Below are 13,681 nucleotides of genomic sequence, written 5' to 3' on the forward strand. Positions count from 1 at the left end.
ACCCAAGCGGGACCCCCACCTGAAGGGGGTGTGACCAGCTGCAAACAGCCATCATCCCATCATCCAGGCTGGCCAGGCACCCAAGCAGGACACCCACCCTAATCCAGGACACCCTTCAGGGCAAACCAGCTGGCGCCCACCCGTGCACCAGGCCTCTATCCTATATAGTAAACGGGTAATATGGAAACTGACCTTAACAGCAGAAGGACTGGGAATGACTGATCACTATGACACACATTGACCAAGAGGGGACAGACGCTCAATGCAGAAGCTGCCCTCTGGTGGTCAGGGCGTTCTCACATGGGAGGAGCTCTGCTCAGCCACAAGCCACGCTGATGGCTGCCAGTACAGCGGTGGTGGTGGGAGCCTCTCCTGCCTCCTCAGCAGCACTAAGGATGTCTGACTGCAGTTTAGGCCTGCTCCCCACTGGCAAGTGGACATCCCCCGAGGGCTGCCGGGCTGCCAGAGGGATGTCTGATTGCCATCTTAGGCCCAATCCCCTGGGGAGCAGGCCTAAGCCAGCAGGTGGTCATCCCCTGAGGGGTCCCAGACTGCGAGAGGGCATAGGCCGGGCTGAGGGACCCCTCCATCCCCCCCGAGTGCACAAATATTTGTGTACCGGGCCTCTAGTCCTATCTAATAAAAGAGAGACATGGTAATTAGCCATACGTCCACTACCCTTCCCATTGGCTAATCAGGGCGATATGCAAATTAACTGCCAGCGAAGATGGCAGTCGGCAGCCAGGCAGCTTGAAGCTAACATGAGGCTTGCTTGCTTCAGTGATGGAGGACTCCAACGATCCCCGCCTGCCACTGCCGGCCACTGAGTTTGCAGTTTGAAACATTGTAACAAATATAGAAACTAAACAAAACCCCAGAAACCTGCTTTCAGCCAGCCGGGATCTCAGAGCTGGAGTTGATACAGTGTTTCGATTATAAAACCCAAACAAACCAGATACCTGCTTTCAGCAGCCTCAGAGCTAAAGCTGGCCCAGAATAAAAAAAGAAAAAAAGAAAAAAAGAAAAAAAGGAGCGGTTGGGAGCTTCAGTCATCCGCCAGCCTGAAAACAGCCCTCAGCCCCTCACCCAGACTGGCCAGGCACCCCAGTGGGGACCCTCACTCTGAAGGGTGTGTGACCAGCTGCAAACAGCCATCATCCCCTCATCCAGTCTGGCCAGGCACCCCAGTGGGAACCCCCACCCTGATCCAGGACACCCTTCAGGGCAAACCAGCCAGCCCCCACCCATGCACCAGGCCTCTATCCTATATAGTAAAAGGGTAATATGCCTCCCAGAACCAGGATCAGCGGAGCCACGAGGCCTCCCGGCACCGGGATCAGCATGACAGGGGGCAGTGCGCAAACCCCCCTGCGGCTCTTTATGTGACAGGGGGCGGGGCCACAACCTCCCTATCCGCCCTGCTCTGTTCATGACAGGGGAAGGCGCCCCAAACCCCTGATCAGCCCTGCTCTGTGCCTGATAGGGGGGAGCTCCCCAACCCCCTGATCGCCCTGCGGCTCTGTGTGTGACAGCGTGTGGCGCCCCAACCCCCTGATTGGCCCTGCTCTGTGCCTGATAGGGGGGACCTCCCCAACCCCCTGATCGCCCTGCAGCTCTGTGTGTGACAGGGTGTGGCGCCCCAACCCCCTGATCGGCCCTGGCCTGAGTGTGACAGTGGCAGGGCCCCAACCCCCCGATTGGCCCTGCTCTGTGCCTGATAGGGGGGGACCTCCCCAACCCCCTGATCACCCTGCAGCTCTGTGTGGGACAGGGTATGGAGCCCCAACCCCCTGATCGGCTCTGCTCTGTGTGTGACAGGGTGCCATGCCCCAACACCCCCCCCCAACAGGCCCTGCTCTGTGTGTGATGGGGTAGAGCCATAACCTCCCCATCGGCCCTGCCCTGAGTGTGACAGTGGCGGTGCCCCAACCCCGATCCACCCTGCTCTGTGTGTGACAGTGGGCGGTGCCCCAACTCCCCTATCAGCCCTACTCTGTGAGTGACAGGAGGGAGCTCCTCAACCCCCTGATCGGCCCTGCTCTGTGCGTGACAGGGGGCAGTGCCCCAACCCCCTCATTGGCCCTGCTTTGTGCGTGACAGGGTACGGAGCCCCAACCCCCCTGATGGGCCCTGCTCTGTGCGTGACATGGGGTGGCGCCATAACCTCCCCATTGACCCTGCCTTGACTGTGACAGGGGGCGGTGCCCCAACCCCCCAATCGGCCCTACCCTGAGCGTGACTGAGGGTGGCATCACAACCTCCCAATCTGCCCTGCTCTGTGCATGACGGGGCGGTGCCCCAACTCCCCAATCAGCCCTGCTCTGAGCCCGACCAGGGGCTGCACCTAGGGATTGGGCCTGCCCTCTGCCACCCAGGAGCAGGCCTAAGCCATCAGGTCGTTATCTCCCGAGGGGTCCCAGACTGCACGAGGGCACAGGCTGGGCTGAGGGACCCCCCCTCCCCCCCAAGTGCACAAATTTTTGTGCACCGGGCCTCTAGTCTAATCTAATAAAAGAGAAACATGCAAATTGACCACACCTCCGCTATGACCCAAGCTACGCCCACCAGCCAATCAGAGCGGCTATATGCAAATTAACCCAACCAAGATGGCGGCTGTCAGCCATGGAGCTGGAGTAAGCAGGAGGCTTGGTTGCCCCGGTGATGGAGGAAGCCAAGCTTCCCACCTGCCCTGGCTGGCTGTGGCCTCTGCTGAAGGCAACAAAGTTTCAATTATAGAAGATAAATAAATCCCAGATACCTGCTTCCAACCAGCCTCCACTGGAAGCTTGGTTGGCTGGGGGCCATGGCCAGCCTGCAAACAGCCATCAGCCTCTCACCCAGGCTGGCCACACCCTCATGGGGTGAGGGTACCCACTGGGGGGCTTGGCCAGCCTGCAAAGAGCCATCATCCACTCACCAAGACTGGCCAGGCACCCCAGCAGGACCTCCCACCCTGAACGGGGTGTGGCCAGCCTGAAAACGGTCCTCAGCCACTCACCCAGGCTGGCCAGGAACCCCAGCAGGGACCCCCACCCTGAAGGGGCTATGGACAGCCTGCAAACAGCCAACATCCCCTCACCTAGGCTGGCCAGGCACCCCAGCGGGGACCCCCACCCTAAAGGGGTGTGGCCAGCCTGCAAACAGCCATCAGCCCCTCACCCAGGCTGGCCAGGCACCCCAGCAGGACCCCCCTCCCTGTAGGGGGTGTGGCCAGTCAGAAAACGGCCCTCAGCCCCTCACCCAGGCTGGCCAGGCACTCTAGCAGGACCCCCACCCTGATCCAGGACACCCTTCAGGGCAAACCAGGGGCCCCGACCCATGCACCAAGCCTCTATCCTATATAATAAAAGGGTAATATGCAAATTGACCTTAACAGCAGAACAACTGGGAATGAGTGGTCACTATGACACACACTGACCACCAGGGGGCAGATGCTCAATGCAGGAGCTGCCCCCTGGTGGTCAGTGCACTCCCACAGGGGGAGCTCTGCTCAAACACAAGCCAGGCTGATGGCTGCCAGTACAGCGGTGGTGGTGGGAGCCTCTCCCGCCTCCTCAGCAGTGCTAAGGATGTCCGACTGCAGTTTAGGCCTGTTCCCCGCTGGCAAGTGGACATCCCCCGAGGGCTCCTGGGCTGCCAGAGGGATGTCTGACTGCCAAGTTAGGTCCAATCCCCCGGGGAGCGGGCCTAAGCCAGCAGGTGGTCATCCCCCGAGGGGTCCCAGACTGTGAGAGGGCACAGGCCAGGCTGAGGGACACCCCCGAGTGCACAAATTTTTGTGCACTGGGCCTCTAGTATATAGATAAGACTGTATCATTTCTCTTCTATCTTTGTAGAGGGGTTTCTGAATTGGGAAATTTTAATTGTATTTCCCTAACACCAGCATCTTAAATCACTAAATATTTCTTACTTTGTACATTGCTATTTGCGGATCACCAAGTTCATAGAATGGAGGCTTGCCAGTTGCCATCTCAATGATGGTGCAGCCCAGGGACCAGATATCAACCGCGGACCCGTACTTGCGAATTCCTTGACCAATAATCTCAGGCGCCATGTACTGCAGAGTGCCTATTGGAAAAAAAGAAAACAAACATTGTGGGCACCCTATTGCTGAAAAACAAAGCACACCATTAGTAAACAAGTGTGTGAACATTAACTCTCATATTAATAGCAGATGGGGCCTGGTATCAAGCATAAGTGATGTGATTGCATCTTTTAACCAGAGACATGCAACATGCCTTCCTTTAATACTTACCATGTTGAGAGAAGATTGCTCAGTCCCTTGAAAAATAAACGGGCCCAATTCAATAAGCACATATTAATGCATGCTAGATAGAGGGATACCAAAATGTAAGAAACACAGTGCTGGACCTTTGGCAGCTGCCTAGTGGAGGAGACAGACATCATGATGATGGTGATGATGATGGTGGTAGCTGTGAAAATGGCAAAATGTAGTAAATACTATAACAGGTGCCTGGTTCGAGCCAGGGAAAACTATGGCTGGGTCAATTTGGGTCTCCGAGAAGTAAATGCCAAGACAGGATTAGGTATATGAGAGAATTGTTGGGGGAGAATATATATGAAGGATAAAGTGGGGGACAGGATGGGAAGGGGGAGCTGTCAGACTACAATGAAGGTCTGACGTCTGGGAATGGAGAAGATGAAGGAAGAATTGGGTAGGAAGGGTCTCAAATGGCACAGCAGCTCTCAGCTCCAGCCATGCCAGTGGGGAGTCCAAAAGTTGCCTACTGTAAGTGTCCCAAATTCATTCTAGTTACCCCACCACGCTGAGTCATTGGCTAGGAATAGTCAGGGTAAAGCATGAGCATGCCATGAACATGTTGACAGATCCAAAGGGATAGCAGCTGGGGCTGCCAGTGAACCAGACGCCTGCTGTAAAGGTCAGGGAGGTGGACAAAGGGATTGGGAGGACTTCTAGGCAAGGGGAAGAGCTTGAGTAAAGGTCCATAGATGTAAAGTATAGGGTGAGTCCAGGGAGCTACAAGTGATGCCTTACACAGGCAGGGGTAGGAAGAATGAAGGAGGCAGCGGCCAGGGCCCAGCCCAATGGCAAGCTGTGTATTCCAAAGGCTCTGGCTTTGGACTTTTTCCTGTGGCCCATGAGCCACCATAGGGAAGGTGGTGATCAGACAGGGAGAAGGGGCTGGCTATTGAAGGACTGTTGTACATATAGGAACAGGGAAGGCATCAAAGATTCTGGCAGTAAAATCCTGGAAAATTTGCTTTCCTTAAAGCTGGCTCTCTAAAGGGCTTCATATCCTCCCTAAATGCACTCCCCCTGATTTGTGCACACACACTGCTCACCCAGCCAGCCATGGCTCTCAGATACCTACACCCATGCAGGGGTATAGAGTTCAAAACAAAATGATCAGTAGATCCACAGATATTGATCCAGGGGCCTCCTACCCAGATCAAGGGGTTCAAAGGGTTGAAATAGTACAGACTGAAGGTAGGGGTTGTTGACAACTACTTCTTTAGAGAGAATTGTGCTGGGAGCTCTACCCATTCTCATTCAAGGAACTGTGGAAGGACCGTCCTCAGAAGGGGGTGGGCCCATGGTGACTCAAACAAGTCAGCATAAATCACACTTGAAAGGAGGCTACATGTGTTAGCATCTTCCATGGGCTCCTAGAGATAATGTGAGAGCGCAAAGTTTCAAAATTTAATATTAATGAAGTACAGAAATGAGAAATAAGGTGCAGCTTCCCAAGGACTCTGGGGCCACCCCAGCTTACCTGCCCAAGGGATGGGCCTATTGGAAGGGGGCCCCACTTCCTCCTACCCAAAGTCCTTTCAGGTCCTTGGAGGCCCACTCAGAGCTTCATATGCATGTGTCTCCTGCAGGTAAGCTGCACAGATAGCTGGTTCCCATGGGAACAAAAGCAGCTTAAGAGAAACTGTGGGAGACCATAGAGTCTGCAGATATCTTCATGCCTTCCTCACAGCAGGTGAAAGGTGCATGAACCCTAGATACCAGATGTGAGACTCATTGTAGAAATAATGTTTTAGGGTCTTTTAAAAAGGAATCCTGCCCAAAGGCAGTCCTGGATCCCTCAGCAGGAAGAGAGAGATTAATATGCAAGGGGTTAAAGATTGGGGTGGGGGCAGGGTACAGTCAGCTCAAGGACAGGCTCCTAAACATGGCATGGGAGCCATATTCAGAGGGACCCAGCCAGAAAATGTTAATAGTAATAGCACACAAAGCCAGCCTAGATCAGTGCGAACCAAGTGAAAATGAGCTGTGGCCCTTTCCTCTTCTCCTGCAGCTTGTCCAGAGGGAAGAGGGGAGGGAGGGAGAAAGGTCCTGATTCTGGTGCTGTGTGCTGCTGGGCCAGCAGGGACAGGGGCGGAGACTGCCCCTTGAATGAGGACCAGAGTGTTGACTAATATGGTAGCCAGAACCCTTCCAAGTGTAGATTGTGTTTGCTTCTCAAAGTGCCATTAAGACTTTCTCTTTGAGACTGACTGACAGTTGTCAGAGGGAAGGGGGTTTGGGAGGCTGGGTGAAAAAGGTGAAGGGATTAAGTACAGATTAGTAGTTACAGAATACTCATAGAGATGTAGAGTACAGCATAGGGAATATAGTTACTAATATTATAACTACATATGGTGCTAGTTGGGTACTTGAAAATTGGGGGAGACCACTCTGTAAAGTACATTATTATCTAACCACTATGCTGTACATCTAAAATGAATAAAAAATATTGAATGTAAATTGTAATTGAAAAATAAAAATATATAAGAAACTAAAAATTTAAAAAAAGACTTTCTTTTTGTTATCTAAGGGTGGCTGGAAAAGTCATGGGAAATGACTGGTGCCCCAAGCAGGATGTAAAGTGCAGTGAGAGAAAAAAATAAAATGGCTTACACCCTCTGAATCCGCCATGTTTAACATGTTAGTTATGCCCATAAACACAATTCTCTCAAAGGCTCCTGCCATCTCTAATAACCCATGACTTCTAAGTGCAAATTAGTATTTATTTATTTATTTTTATCAAATCTTTCTGTTGCAATTGCTATGAATCAGGTACTGCTCAAAGCTCCTCACCAATATTAACTCATTTAATCCTCACAAAGGCTCTATGGAGTAGGTACTCTGAGCATCTGTTTTACTTGTGAAGCAACTGAGGCACAGAGTGCTTAAGTAACATGCCCAAGGTCACACAGCTAGCAAGTGATTGAGCACAAATCTGAACCAAGGGATGTTTATAGCACAGACCAGAAGAGAGTTCCTGTTTCAAGTTCCACTCCTCTGTATTGACCCAAGAAAGATGAAAACATGTGTCCACAAAAAAGCTTGTATGTGAGTGTCCATAGCTGTGTCATTCACAATAACCCCCAAAGTGGAAATAACCCCAGTGACCACTAATTGGTGGGTGGATAAACAGAATGTGACCTAGCCACACAACGGAAGACTATTCAGCCAGAAAAGGAACCAAGTGCCAACATAGACTATAGCGCAGTGAACCTCAAAAAGAGTGTACAATGAAAGAAGCTCCATGCAAAGGACCACACATGCTGCCACTCAGTTTCTGGCAAAGCTATGCAGAGGGTAGATCAGCAGGGGTCTGGGGCTGGGTGGGAATGGGATTTAACTGAAACGTGGAACAGGGATCTTTTCTGGGGGTGATAGAAACATACGAAACCTAGCTTGTGGTGATGGCTGCACAACTAGGAAAACTGACTAGGAACCATTGAATTGTGCACTTTAAATGTGTGCATTTTATGATATGTAAGTTATACCTCAATAACTCTAATAAACAAAAGCAAAGAGGACTGATACTGGTCAGAAAGGCCCTTTCTCCTGTTTTAGCAGGTTTACACACACATGAAGACCCTTCGGAGGAACACAGGAGGGAGGGTTTCAGGCCAAGGAGTTGCCCGAAGCCTTTGGCTCTCTTTTTAGGCTCTGAGAGCCTTTGGGCAGTTGTGTGGAAAAGGTCCTCTGTGTCCACCCTGAGATTTCTGTTTTGCAAAGAGTAATTATATACAGGGGAATTTTCTGCCCAAAATGAGATCTCTTTTTTTATTATTCCCCAAACACCCCAGCATCATTTTGCAATGCAAAATTCATGCCTCCTCAAGCCAATTACTTGGGAAAATTTGATATGTGATAATGAATTATACACGTCTCTGTGAAATTTTTTTCTCTTTGGGGATGCTAATTATGAGATAAATTGTTGGGGGTTTTATGCCTTGAAATAAGTTCTTGTCATATCAGAGTCCCTCTTGCTACATTTTGCCAAGCTAATCGGCGGCTTCCAAAGAAGAAGATTTAAGTCACTTTCAATTAAGGTAATAAAAATATGTTCCAGTCTTATGTACATATATACACACTCATATACCTGTTGATATATGTATATTTATATCAGAAACAATGGAAATCCAATACACTCTTCCTTTGGCAGATTATGCAATCTTTTGCATAATCTTTTTCCATTTTGAGTGCATGTACCTCCCTGGTTTACAACTGAAAAGTCACTTCTAATGTATAAAAGTTCCCTTTAGATAGGGAATGTGTCTCTATTATGGGCATCCAATGGCCAACATACAATAATTCTCTTGTTGAATAAAAGTCTTCCAAAGCTGAGACAGTAATCACCCAAACTAAGGCCAACTCTATCCATTGTACAGCTTGGTGCTGCAGGAACAGAGAACAGTCATCTGGCTTTTATAGCTTATTTCAGAGCTATAAAATCAAAAGCACTGTCTCATAATTCCATTAAGCAAGATCGTTGTGATCCTTGTATTATACCTTAGGGGATCATAAACCTTTACTTATCTAAAATTAGTACGAAACTTCTTCCCAAAGATGAAAATTTTTGCTATAGTTGCTTTTAAGCAGGAATTTCAAAAAGCCATAGGTAGCTTTTTAAAATTATATATTTTTATTGATTTCAGAGAGGAAGGGAGAGGGAAAGAGAGAAACATCAATGATGAGAGAGAATCATTGATTGGCTGCCTCCTGCATGCCCCCTACTAGGGATGAGCCTACAATCCTGTGACCCTTTAGTCCGCAGGCTGATGCTATATCCACTGAGCCAAACCGGCTATGGCTATAGGTAGCGTTTGAGCACCATTCTACTCATTGGTCTTGTAAATGGAAATCTATCTGGCAATTTTAGACCACTCTATGAATCCAGTCCCTCTCAACACTTAAATGATCCATCACTAACACTTGGAAAAGAAGCTCCAATTCCTCAAATCCACTTAGCATACCATATTCCTGTCTTTGGAAACGTAATCCTATCAAAGCATGAGGTACCAGAATTCACCCAAGTAACAGGCTATTTGTATGACAGACCAATAAGATATCCTACTTAGTTACCTGAGGAATACTGTTGTTCAGAATTATCCATGATTCCAAATTACGTGCTGCTAAACTTGAAAGAGATGCCACCATTTTGCCAATTACTTAGAAACCCTCAGAAACCTCAGAGCATTACATTGACCCAACATTTGAAGGCAAAGAAGAAAGTAAGGCAATCTTGTTGCCACAGTAACTGGCTAAGTGCATCATTATGACAAAGTTCAAACAACTTGAAATCTGAGACAATACACCGTTCACTTCAATTATCAATTGCCCACAAGCCAAGCTCTGATTACCAGCAAAAATCTCTGTACATGCATTCACTCCTACAAGACGTGCAGAGGTTCCAAAATCAGAGATTTTCACCACTCCACTATAGATATTCACCAGAATATTATCACCCTGTAGAAAAGAAAGAACAAACGCTTAAAAACAGATTTCAAAAAAACCGAAAGCAAAACAGTTTTGGACCTTAAGAAACAGTGATCTGAGATGCATTTACAAGACCTCTTTGGCTCAGACAAGCAAATACCTTTATGTCTCTGTGCACAATCTGGTTTTGGTGGAGATAGTTCAGGCCTTCCAGGATCTGCTTAGTGTAAACCTTGAGGGTGGACTCCTTTATCGGCCCCCACTTTGATTTCAAAAGAGAAGAAAGGCTTCCTGGAAATGGACACAGCAGAAAACTCATCAGGGTGACGAAGATTAAGTTCTAAGAGTGCAGGGAAATAAAGTCCGGTGATGTTTCGATCCTAATATTAGCACTCACACCAAAATTTTTGTAGCTGGGCTAAATGCAATGCCTTTTCCTCCATCTGTTGCCTGTTTCCAAATGAGTGAGCACTGCAGCCAGAGAAGGAACTAGAAGTGAATCAGCACATCAGCCTGACTGGAGGAGGTGGAGAGTGGAGCCCCTTTGTGACCCTGGAAATTCAGGGGGGCCACCTTTGGGTTTAGCTCTGATCAGCCGTACAAAGTCAGAAGAAGAGCACAACAGTTGCTCTGTGACCTTGGGATGGCTGGCCCAACACTGTAGATCCTGGATATATGTCCCAGCCACTCAGCTTGGATCAAAGCCACATCTTACCCCTCACCCTGAGTTCAGAGGTGGACAGGACTAGAGGGAGGGGCTTTTTCGGGCAACAGGGACCAGGATCAGAGGAGGCTGGGTCTCTCTATCCTCATTATGAGAAGTCCCCAATGCCAGGTCATAGGGACAGTGCCATCTGAGCAACCCCCTGCAATTATACTATTAAACATTAAACCTTTAGGCCCAAAGTCAGGGGTCTTCAAACTTTTTAAACAGGGGGCCAGTTCACTGTCCCTCTGACTGTTGGAGGGCCGGACTATAGTTTAAAAAAATACTATGAACAAATTCCTATGCACACTGCACATATCTTATTTTGAAGTAAAAAAACAAAACGGGAACAAATACAATATTTGTATTTGCATGTGGCCCGCGGGCCGTCGTTTGAGGACCCATGCTCAAAGTAAACCTCCCTTCACTTTATTTTTAAAGGTCATTGTGCAGGCCCTTAGGCATCAGCCAGCCTTGGCTCCCCGACCCTCCGCCTCTTTACCCAGAGCTGTGGGGGGGAAAATACACCTTGCTATGCCTCAGTTTCCCCATCTGCAAAAGGGGATGTATACATCTATTGTCATTCTTAAACCTCACACCTAGAATATTAATTAACGTGAATAGCAACTGACATATTTTTTGTTAGACTATGAGTAACCTGAGGGAAGAGGAAACTTTATTTCTCCTTAATGTAATCCTCAAAATCAAGCCCACTGTCTGGCTCTTAATATACATAAGTTAGGCTCCTACTATAATAGTAGGCTATTAATACTTGTTAGTTGAATGAATAAATACAGATTTCTAACTGAAGTTCTTACATTTGTATTGAGATTATAATTATCATTATTAATTTTTTTAATTACTTAAATGAAGACGTACTGAGTTCTTGCTCTCTGCCACACACCATTTCATTTTAAGAGCTTTACATACATTTTCTCATTCAGTCCATCCAAACCCTCACTAAGAGAGGGTCAATATTACTCTAATACTTATTACCACACCTGTGGACGAAAAGGGGCCACATGCTAACCTAACTCAGGAAAGGCCTGCATGGCGTGGCAGCCTTGCAAACTCAGGAGACCTAAAGTAACCACAAAGGATGGTCTGAAATGAAAACCTTTAATTAAAAAGCAGTTTATAGTGGGTAGTCATGTCCTAGGCCAGTATCTTCCCCGACAAAGATCAACTAAGATCTTTACTGAGCCTATTATCTTTTTGCATCTAAGATAACTTACCTGTGAAATGTCAGGGTAACTTTAACTTCTCTTTTTCTGGACCCCTCAGGGCACAGCCCTGGTGCCCTGAGACCACAGATCCCCTCATTGTTATTTTTATCATATTAATTGTTGACTGTTAACTCCTTTACACCCATCTGTGTAAAGAAGCATGTGTCTATCATTTTACTATTTATGCAATCCCAGAGGTTTCCCTGCTTTGCTTTCTCCCACCTCCCTAATCTATCACCAATGGATTTTATGTAACCCACTTATGTCTCCTCCTTTGACTGTAATGTATAAAACAAGGTGAGCCCTAGCCAGTTTGGCTCAGTGGATAGAGCATTGGTCTGCGGACTGAGGGGTCTCAGGTTCTATTTTGGTCAAGAGCACATGCCTATGTTATGTTGAAGGCTTGATTCCCTAGGAGGCATGCAGGAGGCAGCCAATCAATGACTCTCTCTCACCATTCATGTTTCTATCTCTCCTTCTCCCTTCCTCTCAGAAATCAACAAAATATATTAAAACAAGGTGAAAAACTGCCATTCTCTGGAGCACTATCTCAATACGTTGAGATTCTGCTTCCTGGCAACTGTCAACAGTTTGGCTCAAGTAAACTCACAATTTTTTTTACAGGTTTTAGTGTGTGTGTGTGTGTGTGTGTGTGTGTTTTACGTTTACACACCAATTATTGTAGTAATTGTTATTACTACAATTTCTATTTCATTTAGTCGATCAGAAAACTGAGGGCACAGAGAAGTAAAGAATTTGCCTGAGGTCACACAACTTGCAGACAGACCAATTCAAATTAGACGATCTGCCTCCAGACACAAGGAACTCATAGTCTTGCACCGTACTGCTGCTTTTGGAGATTTTGTAGATAAAGCACTGGTGTTGATTTCACTGTCAACATGTTATTTTACAATGTTATTTTAATAAACCTCTGTCCTGACTTGTTTAAACCACCTTTGAACTCCTAGATTGTGAAGGCCTTAAGACTGGAGACTACGCTTTACTCATCTCTGTCTCCATCACTCAGTAGACCCTCAATGAATATTTGATGATTGAATTAAGAAACCAGAAATGGACTGTTTGTGACAATGGAAAGTTGCATCCAACTCCTCTGAGAAATAAATGCTTTTCCACATCTGAGAGGTCTGTCATTCTTTAAATGGCAGGATGGGTAATGATATGCATATTATATCCCATCAGTGATTTTCAGAGTGTGAGACCAGAAGACCAGCGACTACTCACCCCCAGGCACCTGCTCCATGAATATCTTAATGTAGCCATTTTCAGAAACAGAGCCCAGGTACTGAACGACATTGCGGTGCTTGAGGTTCTTGTGCAGGGCTATTTCATCATGAAGAAACTTGGAGTTCCTAGTAGGAAAAACAAAGCCAGTGTCACCTGCCAAATCCCAGGGGCTTAGGGTCCACATTATATCACCAGTACCTGCCCTATTGGTCATCACTTCTTTCTGGAAACTTTTTCTCCCTTGGATCCCATGAGCCTAATCAGCTTCCCATTTGTAAATTAGGGGTAATAATACCAGCCACACAGGGCTGCTGGGGACCAAAGTGGGTCAAATTTCTCAGACACTCATTGGAGTCCCTGCTGTGTGGTAGGTACTCATTAAATGGCTGCTGTTGTTATGATCACTAGTGTGTTAGGGCCTGAACACTTTAGCCATCCTTGGCCTCTCTCACCAGCCCTCATGAAAGGTGGTGTTCTAGAAGGTTCTGTCCTCAGCATTCTAGTCTCATTCTGCAGACTCACTCTAGACCAGGGGTCCTCAAACTTTTTAAACAGGGGGCCAGTTCACTGTCCCTCAGACTGTTGGAGGGCCGGGCTATAGTTTAAAAAAAAAAACTATGAACAAATTCCTATGCACACAGCGGCAGCAAAAACACCCGGCGGGCCGGATAAATGTTTTCGGCGGGCCCCATGTTTGAGGACCCCGGCGCTAGACTATAGCAGAAGCCACCTAATGGACCTCCCTGTCCCAGTTTCTGGCCTCTTAAGTCTATTCTAGCCCTAGTCACCATGCTCCCTCTT

The 13,681-nt window shown here is 47.7% G+C and overlaps 1 protein-coding gene across 1 annotated transcript in view; it reads right to left on the reverse strand.

Moving 5' to 3' along the window:
• The window catches only part of MAP3K15 (mitogen-activated protein kinase kinase kinase 15), a gene marked incomplete at both ends in the record, with an annotated part of 76,119 nt that overhangs the window by 18,372 nt on the left and 44,066 nt on the right, over nt 1-13,681 (reverse strand). Inside the window, 4 exons of the mRNA XM_081081115.1 lie at nt 3,911-4,068; nt 9,628-9,733; nt 9,864-9,994; nt 12,878-12,995. Of these exons, the coding sequence (XP_080937241.1) occupies nt 3,911-4,068; nt 9,628-9,733; nt 9,864-9,994; nt 12,878-12,995 (513 nt within the window). The remainder of the gene's footprint in view (nt 1-3,910; nt 4,069-9,627; nt 9,734-9,863; nt 9,995-12,877; nt 12,996-13,681) is intronic.

This window comes from Myotis nattereri (assembly GCF_964212035.1).
Source record: "Myotis nattereri genome assembly, chromosome: X".
Lineage (NCBI taxonomy): Eukaryota > Metazoa > Chordata > Mammalia > Chiroptera > Vespertilionidae > Myotis > Myotis nattereri.